This window comes from Drosophila pseudoobscura, chromosome 3 (genome assembly GCF_009870125.1).
Source record: "Drosophila pseudoobscura strain MV-25-SWS-2005 chromosome 3, UCI_Dpse_MV25, whole genome shotgun sequence".
Taxonomy (NCBI): Eukaryota; Metazoa; Arthropoda; class Insecta; order Diptera; family Drosophilidae; genus Drosophila; species Drosophila pseudoobscura.
Genome location: NC_046680.1, coordinates 5,694,386 through 5,702,944, shown reverse-complemented (window position 1 = coordinate 5,702,944; position 8,559 = coordinate 5,694,386). Strand labels below are relative to the sequence as shown.

Genomic DNA, 8,559 nt, shown 5'->3' with positions numbered 1-8,559 from the left:
TTTTATCCGATTAATTAATCAATTTTCTACTTGACCGGTTTATTTTTGTATCACTTTTATTAGATTGTGTCTAAAAAGGGCTTTAGCGAAAAAGGTCAAACAAATAAGACTGAAGTCAGTCTTCGTTCCTACTGCCCTGGCGCTCAGCTGTTTACCATTTGTTATGAAATTTTTGGATTGAAAGAAAATTTTTAAAATTTGAGAAAATAAAATGCTGCGTTTGTTAACAAAAACAAGACTTGCAAGGTGAGTAAACCAATATTTTATCAACCATAAAGAATTCAGATTAGTTGTCGATTTTTTCTTCAGGCAGCTGTTCACGGCTTCCTATGGCTCTCCGCGTTTTTATGCCCAGAACTTGGCCGACGGAAACAAGAAGCCGGAGGAGGGACAGATCAGCAATGAGCCGATACAGTTCTTTGGCAGTCAGGCGGCCACTTGGCGAGCACGGGACACTCGAAGTGGGGGTGATGATGAATCCCTCTGGTACCAGCCCTACGTGATCTCAGCCAGCTTGGCCGTATTTCTCTTGTATTTCTGCTGCCTTCGCGAGGAAAGTGACATTGATGAACGGCTGGGGGGAAATCTGTACGACCATGTAAGCGACATGGAGGAGGTGCAGCTGACAGTCAACTACAGATACAATAAGGAACACGGGCTGGACACCAAAGAGCAGGAGAAACGTCTCATCGAAATAGGCGTCGATATGAAAGAATTGGATGCAAAATTAGCCGCCCTATAGTCTAGAATTAACCACTAACATTGATTGTGTTTTTCATTTTATTAATTTAAAATAAATTCTAAATTTATATAGCCGTCGGTTTTGCGTGTGGGTGGTATTCGCTTTAATTCCTCCCCCACCGATTTCGAAGAGCGCGCAGTTTCGAATATCTTTAACAGTGCTGTTGCGCTAAAAGGCTCAAGAGAAAGCTATGTTAGCAATATCGTAAACGGACCAGCTTTGAGTGCCATTTTCTTGCGTGAGCATTTGCAACCAAACCAAACGACTCGATTCGACTTCCTCGCTGCCGTGATCTTACAAATATTGTTAAATCTTTGTTTTAAGAAACTTAATTAAACTGCTGCATGGCCCAACCTAGGCCCCCGCATCGCGGTTGCTTGCTGATTAAAAAAGTAAATTCAAAATTGTTTCCGGACGGAACGAACAAATTTTGTTCAACAAAATTTTTTATATTCATTTAAGTGTGTTGTGTGTGCCTGTGTGTAGAGATCACGTCTGTTTTAGAGTGCGATCGGGTTCGTGTGTGTGTGTGTGTGAGTCGAGTTGGTCTCTTGACAAATAAAAACACTTTTTTTTTTTAAATATTTAACTAATATCTTACACACACACATATATAAAAACATTGGCATTGAAATAAACGCGACACCGAAAATTGTTAGCTGCGGAATAACCAAAAAGAAACGAATTCATGATGCGGGAGGAGAAAAGTTCCATTTCGTGCGTGTAGTGCTCGCGTGCGGGGTGCGGCGTATTTGTATTACAAAATTAACTGTTTAACAATTTATTGACTAAGATTCCTTCATCGCGTCCGCGATCTGCGCATTTCCATGCGCATAAATTACAGTACATGAGCAGCGTCGTTGCCAGTGTCTGCGCTCTTAGCATTTGCTTTACCTCTGCCTCTTTGCCCTGTTTTTGCTTCTGTTTTGTTGCCTTTGCAGCTTTTGTTGTGTTTTTGTTGCTTCTGCATTGCTGTTGTTTTTTTCCGTCCCGCGATTAGAATTAATTGACAAATGGGGGAAAAATGTCGGTTTTGCGCAAAAGCAAAAGCAGCAACATTAACTAGTTTGCACACTCTGTCTCTCTTTCGCTCACTTTTGGCTTGTGGAGTAAAAGTAACAGGATAAACGGCAAAAGAGAGGCAAGAAAGGGAGAGAGAGAGAGAGAGAGAGACGGATCAGCAGGGAAGACGAAGAATTGGAAGAGCAAGCAACAGTAACATGAATTAATCATAACTAAAGCTAAGCAAAGCCGCTCTCTCTCGATCGTCTGAGCATAAAATACAAGCAATAAAACGGAAAACATTAACATTAGCCGGCACAAAGGTTCAATGACCTTAGCAGCGCCAGAACGGAGGAGGCAGTCTGCTCGGCGAGGCCGAGTATTTCGGGCCTATTAACACCTGTCACACGTAGCTTTATCGCAAGTTTGGTTAGGTTATCAGTAGAGCAGACGCTCTATTTTTCTTTCCCTCCACCGTTTCGCTTTGGTACGCACACGCGGATATCAAGGACGCGGCCGAGGATTCTATCAAACCATCGACGGTGATGGATATTCTTATCAGTGTTTAATTTAATTTAATTTCTCAATAGTGCAGGCACATGCTCATGTCCAGCCCTTTATGTATCGGTAAAAGTTCTCGTCCCTGCGTAATCCCATTGTAATATAATATCCCAACTAACAAGCCAAATCAAACATAAGAATATACACATGTCACAATCGCCTCAACACAAGCGTCAGAAGATGTCCAATGGAAGAAACTTTGAGGACTACGAAGAACTCAACATCATTGGAACAGGTACGTAGGAGCTGCTACAGATCGTTGGGATAGGTCGGGTTAAAGGTATTGTTGTTGGCTTTACTAGGTGAGGGTTTGTTGGGTTTTTCTAAGTATTTTCGATATGGTTTCCCTATGAATACACATTTTATAAGTTATTAGATCATTCGTTGTGTGCTGTTGACTCAATCGTTTAGCTATTGACAAACTTTTTTGAATCGTGACTAATTTTTCTTGGAAAATCGCAGCACAGGGGAAATAATAATAATAATAGAGTCTAGTAATAACCTTTATTGAGAATCTTCAGGGGAAGATCTCATTTCCTTGCATACTTTTCAGGTTCAGTTACAGAGTCACGTGGTTCCTGGTCTGGTCTGTAAATCTATACCGTGCCGATCTCATTGATCTCAGATCGATTCGGGCAAGGGGCTGACACACACATTTCACGCAGCATTTTTGAATTTTTTCGGTACATAAACTTCAATCAATTACGTCACCGAGCCGTCGCTGAAGCTTGGTTAATGTTAATGATGGATATTGTTACTGGTTACTGGTTTTTTGTCTGTAGGCCTTTTGGTCAGTACTATAAGTACATGCATACAAGTTTTTCGCATTCAATTATTGCCTCTTCTTCCCATTCGCTTTCGCTCTCCAACCTTTCGGTTTAGTTGTTGTTTTGATTTTTGCAAAATGTTGCTAATCTTTTTTATTATTTTTTTTTTGTTTACGAAGTTAGGAAAGAAGCCGTCGGCAGCCGGCGAAAACGAGTCCAATAGTCGAAATAAGTTGAACGCGAAGTCGAAAATTAACTGTTTTTTGGAGCTTGCCTTGGCCTTGGTGCTTGACCCAAGGTGTATTTATATGGGGTGGGGTGAAGTTCAGTTGCCTGGCCACTATTGTGTGGGCGAGCTCTCCGTGAATTTATTCGCTTTGTGCTTAATTCTTTCGGCAGCACAGTGGACAGCACACTCTCTTATCCCCTCTCTCTCTCTCTCTCTCTCTTTCCCTCTGTCTATATACTCTTTCTCTGGCTGTCTCTGCGGAATATCTGATACGTCTGGTGGCAACGAAAATAACTTCTGCCTTGTCCCACGCATGCCTCTGTCTGGGGTGATAAATTTCCGGCGACAAAGTCGTGTATTTTCTTTGGCATTCCAATCGATAGATCCTATATCTTTCTCTTTGCTGGTACCTCCGCTACCTGCTTTCGTCATATTCCAACCTCTAAAGGCAATCGAAATGGGACGTGTTGGTGGGTTTATCGCGAATCAGCCGGTTCTTTTTTCTACTTGCTTATCAACACAGCTGACTAGTCACTCTCTCTTTCTCCCATCCATGCGAAATTCGGTAATTTCACTTGTTCTTATCTGGCCTTGACGTTGCCTTTGTTTTTGCTTTTGCATTTGCTTTTGTTTGATTAACATTTAACATTTCCATTTAAATCACACTCGGTTCTAAATTTGCGAATTTCACTCTTGCAGGCGCCTATGGGACTGTCTACAGGGCCCGGGACACAGTTACGGGCAATATTGTGGCCCTGAAAAAGATCCGCATCGCCCTCAATGAGAACGGAGTACCGATGTCCACGTTGCGGGAGATCTCCCTGCTGAAGCAGCTCAATGCGAGCGATCACGCCAACATTGTCAAGTGAGTATGGCGACCGTTATCACAGCCATTGGGGATGGGGCACCAACTATTCGGCAGCTAATTTTTGCAGGGGCCAACCGGAGCAGCTGATTACGGCTAGCCACAATGTCAGCGCGTATTGTGTGCGGTGGGCGGGTCGTGTCGATCACTGTTTATCTAGCACTTTTCCTTTGCCTCAACGCAGGTAGCAGCCATGAAATTCGTCTCGGTTGCTGAATGCATTCAATGCTGTAGGGGGTGTTAAGGAAGGGTATGGAGTGCGCACACAGAGAGAGAGAAAGAGCCAAGCTACAACAATGTTGTTCCCCCTCCTCTCTCCCCGTATATCTGCCTGTCAAGCAGTGTGGCGCCGACTGTAACGGCGCGACTCTCTTCTGTTGATAACGTTGTGGAAGAGAGTGAATGTTTAATCTCTCACACTCAACGTTAGATATCTGTCGTACAATTGGTTTGTGCTCATTCGCTCAGATACGGTATAAATAAAACGATCCGGAGAGTGAGCTCTGTTGTTTGATATCAAACGTGTTGGTTGGTATGAGCAGCCAGAAATGAGAAACAAGACAGGTTGAGGCAAAAATTCAAGTTGAAGAATTTTTATTAACATTTTCGTAAAACAAAATATTTCTACAAAAAGATTTCAAATGTTTGTTAAATTAAGAAAAAAAGTAATGTGTAATATGAAAAATTGTAACGAGCAAAATAAAGAGACGAAAACTGTTGTCTAACATACATATGTTAGTATTGTTGGCGCTCTTAAACACCCTAAAGTGTTCACTCAACCTCTGTGTGTCTTTCTCTCTCTCTTGATCGCAATATCGTAAAAGTGCGCATGTGTTTGTTTGGAGTGTTTTTTGTAGTCCAAGAATTGGCCGCAGTATGGCCACTGGCGCAATACTAGCGTCATTTTATAACAGCGTCGGTCTAAGGTCTGTAACGCAGATATTTATCACGATATTCTCTCGCTTTCAGAGCATGCACATCACATACATATGTATGTATATAAAAAGTCCATTTCTGATTTCCCCTCTTATTGCAGACTGTTCGAAGTATGCCAGTTTCTGGAGCGCGACGGACAACTAATGATTCTCCTGGTCTTTGAGCACCTGGAGCAGGATTTGTCTGACCTCATCGAACGCCTGCCCAAATCGGGCATGTCCCCCATCACAATCCAGGTGATTACGCATAATACCTCATTAGTCAAACTGTGGAACTAAACGATCCCATCTGGCAGCGTCTGTCGCGGGAGCTCCTGACCGGCGTGGACTTTCTGCACTCGCATCGCATCATCCACCGCGATCTGAAACCGCAGAATCTGCTAGTTTCCGCTCAGGGCCATCTGAAGATCGCCGATTTTGGTCTGGCCAAAACGTACAACTCCGAAATGAAGCTGACATCAGTGGTTGTTACGCTGTGGTATCGCGCTCCCGAGGTACTTCTTATCCAGCCCTACAACAGTTCCGTGGATCTCTGGAGTGCCGCCTGCATAATCTTTGAGATGTTCAACCGGAAGGCTCTGTTCCCGGGCACATCAGAGAAGAACCAGCTGGATCGTATATTCGAGTATGTATCGAATAAAATATGTGTGTAATGTATATAGCTAAATCTCTGTTGTTGCCATCTCTTCCCTGTAGGCTGACGGGCCGACCCACAGATCAGCAATGGCCCAAAACCATCTCTGTGGCACGGGAGCATTTCCCTCACCGCCTTCCCAAGCGGCCACGTGACTTTTGTCCCAACCTGTGCGAGTTCTCCGATGACCTGTTGAATGTACGTTTGTGTGTTGCTCTCTCCGTCTGGATAAACTTACTAATCAATGCCCTCCTCCATGTACTTCATCCAGCAAATGCTGTCGTACGACATAAACATGCGCCCCTCGGCCCTGGTTTGCCTACAGCACGATTACTTCACGCAGGAGCCTCTTTAAGACAGGGCCACCGATGGGTACAATGGACAGAGCTCCCAGACGTAGTCGGGTGGAGTTCGTACGCATTGGATGGCCGCAACCAGTGTTTTGTTCTTGTCATAATGTTCCTTTAAATGCAGTCCAGCATGTCGTTCATTTTCCAGTCTAGGTGTCTTGCCCTGCTCCCGGGTCCAGGTCCTAAGGCAGAAGCAGGAGCTGAATGAATACCATACCTTAATATGTTTTAAGTCGTAAGTTAAGTGTAGAACGTGCGCAAAACGTGTAGCCGCTAAATCCCCAAAAGTGGAACGATTCTCGGGGAAGATCAGTCCCATTCGAAATGTGATACAACAAGTTCAGGAATACATTATACAATTTCAAAATTTTGTACATCAGCAGAAATAATCTATATTTGTGCCTATGTGCAGAAACTATGTTTGTAAATACACGTATGTATGTATGTAAGTATACATATATGATGCATTGATACCTACATAATTTGTTATAGATCCTATGGACCGTAAATAAAAGTACAGTCCAATAATTAGTGTTGGTCAATATGCATGTATATGTGTATGCACTCACAAGGAGATCAGAATCAGGCCAGGCCAACGAGTATATAAAAGACTAGGGGCAGCACCAGATTGTCCACCTGGTCGGTGAAGGCCTCCACCAGGGCTGAGTTGATGGCTGCGAAAATGGTTGCGAACCACTTGGCCTGTGTCATGGCCAGCAGACCGGTCGCCTCCAGCAGCCAGACGGACAGAAGGATGGACATCACGAAGGCGATAGTGCCTTCCAGGGAACGTGAGGAATCTGCAAGAGTTGAAAACGTTATATTAGTCAGCAGTTCAATGGGAGTGTTCTCCTATCACTACTCACTTCCCCACATGTTGCGTCCCATCTTGGAGCCCACCACACTGGCCGCGGTGTCGCCCACGCCCACTGCCAGGATGCCCGAGAGCAGGATCAAAGTATCTTTTCCGGAGCAGGGGCAAGGAGTCAGCCATAGGGGCATGGAGCATCCAATAAGCAGGCAGAACGGGGTCAGCGCCAGAACCCCAGCGTCCTTTTCATCCCGGAAGGAGTGGAAAGCATCGGTCAGCCTGTCCGAAAATGGAGGTATCTCTAGCAGTCGCATCAGCTCCAGGACCACAAATGCCGCCAGCGCTATGCCCGTGGCTAAGTACAGTAGAGTGCACTGAAAGAGCACTCCTGGAACGAAGACAAGCACTATCAACAGGTGGAATATCTTACGGACTCGGGTGTTGGCTTGAACGGTGTGCCGCAGTTGCCAGGTGACGGTGGCGCCGGTCAATAGAACGAGTACCAGGTAGAAGCCGATGATTTGCAGTCGCTTAGGGTCCCTGAAGATGAACTGTAGCAGAGCCACAATTGGCACAGGACTGGTGACGGGGGCACTGGTGACTGCCACTACGAGGAGGCCCAGCAACAGGTAGAAAGGAATAGGCCCACGCAGCCGTGGAACTGCGATCACCAGCACGCAGAGAATGAGCAGCCACATCAAAGCATTCTGTGAAAGAGTGGGCTCTGATTCTGATTAGAAAGAATTAGATGTGGCAGAATGATCACCCAAACCCACCAGCATTATAAGATTAAGTCGGTGAAAATCACTAAAGGTCTTGGCATCCGCGTCCGCGGAGCACAGTTCGTAGAGCCGGTAAGTGGCGCTTATCACGAACAGCATAAGACCTTGGAATAGAATGGAGGCCTCGCCGTAGGTGAAGCACCGTGAGAAGCCACGCATCATGCAGACGTAAAAGTGCTGGTAGCCAGCTATCATCAGGAACCCCGCGACCACAGCAAACAACCAGGAGGTGCCCAGGCAGAAGCCGAAACCAAGTGCGGTGAATGTTCCCGGCAGTAGGCTGATGATGCATTTGGCCAGTATGCTTGTGTCCGCAAAGAAGTACACGAAGAAGCAGAGTGTCTCCACGCACATGCCAGCGGCTGTCACCGTCAACATCAGATGGAGATGGACCTGCTCATTGCAGGGCGGAGCGTTTAGAAAGCGTGAGGCCAAGGCCAGCGGCATCAGAAAGCACATCCAACCGCCACTCGACGCCCAGGGCCTGTTCGTCCAGTGGATTGGTGATAAGATAAGATTAATCAACTGGGAACTTTGCACCCGGAAGAGGCTTGACTCACCTGGGCAGCATGACATTGTCTCGCTTGGCGGTGGTGGAGTCGTGGACCCTGCTGCTGTGGTGTCTATCCTCCTGCTCGTAATCGCTGGAATTGCTCTCCGTTGTGGCGCCGGAGGACAGGTCCGATTCGGAATGTTCTGTTTCGCTGATTGAGCGTCGCATTGTCGCTTGTTTTATTTGTTTCTCAGCTTAAAGCATACAGCTTCTAAGTGCCAAATGTTTGTTTTTTCTTGGACGTTTTCTTCAAGTTCTATAATACATATTCCTCGTTTTCTTTCTTCCGTTGAATATTACTAGCTATATAGAACATTTAGCCGTGCTC

At 45.4% G+C, this 8,559-nt stretch overlaps 3 protein-coding genes across 5 annotated transcripts; 2 read left to right on the top strand and 1 right to left on the bottom strand.

Annotated features, from left to right (window-relative positions):
* Positions 1-80: 80 nt before the first annotated feature.
* LOC4803572 (uncharacterized) lies at positions 81-813 on the top strand. The gene is made up of 2 exons (XM_001360242.4): positions 81-246; positions 310-813. Exons 1-2 carry the CDS (start codon positions 212-214, stop codon positions 740-742), a joined length of 468 nt encoding a protein of 155 aa, XP_001360279.2. The 5' UTR covers positions 81-211; the 3' UTR covers positions 743-813.
* A 98-nt stretch (positions 814-911) lies between these two features.
* Positions 912-6,631, top strand: Cdk4 (Cyclin-dependent kinase 4). 2 transcript variants are annotated; one of them, XM_001360241.4, is made up of 7 exons: positions 912-1,134; positions 2,335-2,540; positions 4,001-4,166; positions 5,203-5,338; positions 5,398-5,726; positions 5,798-5,933; positions 6,007-6,631. In XM_001360241.4, the coding sequence occupies exons 2-7, from the start codon at positions 2,453-2,455 to the stop codon at positions 6,088-6,090; spliced, it is 939 nt and encodes a 312-aa protein (XP_001360278.1). In that variant the 5' UTR covers positions 912-1,134; positions 2,335-2,452; the 3' UTR covers positions 6,091-6,631. The 2 variants fall into 2 exon arrangements, with proteins under 2 accessions (XP_001360278.1, XP_015039191.1); XM_015183705.2 differs by lacking the exons at positions 912-1,134; positions 2,335-2,540; positions 4,001-4,166 and adding an exon at positions 4,923-5,092.
* Positions 6,453-8,559, bottom strand: Dolk (Dolichol kinase). Of its 2 annotated transcripts, XM_015183704.2 has the most exons (5): positions 8,239-8,559; positions 7,673-8,162; positions 6,952-7,603; positions 6,655-6,885; positions 6,453-6,580 (listed from the first exon to the last, which is right to left on the bottom strand). In XM_015183704.2, the coding sequence occupies exons 1-4, from the start codon at positions 8,397-8,399 to the stop codon at positions 6,668-6,670; spliced, it is 1,521 nt and encodes a 506-aa protein (XP_015039190.1). In that variant the 5' UTR covers positions 8,400-8,559; the 3' UTR covers positions 6,453-6,580; positions 6,655-6,667. The 2 variants fall into 2 exon arrangements, with proteins under 2 accessions (XP_015039190.1, XP_001360277.1); XM_001360240.4 differs by having other exon boundaries at positions 6,455-6,885.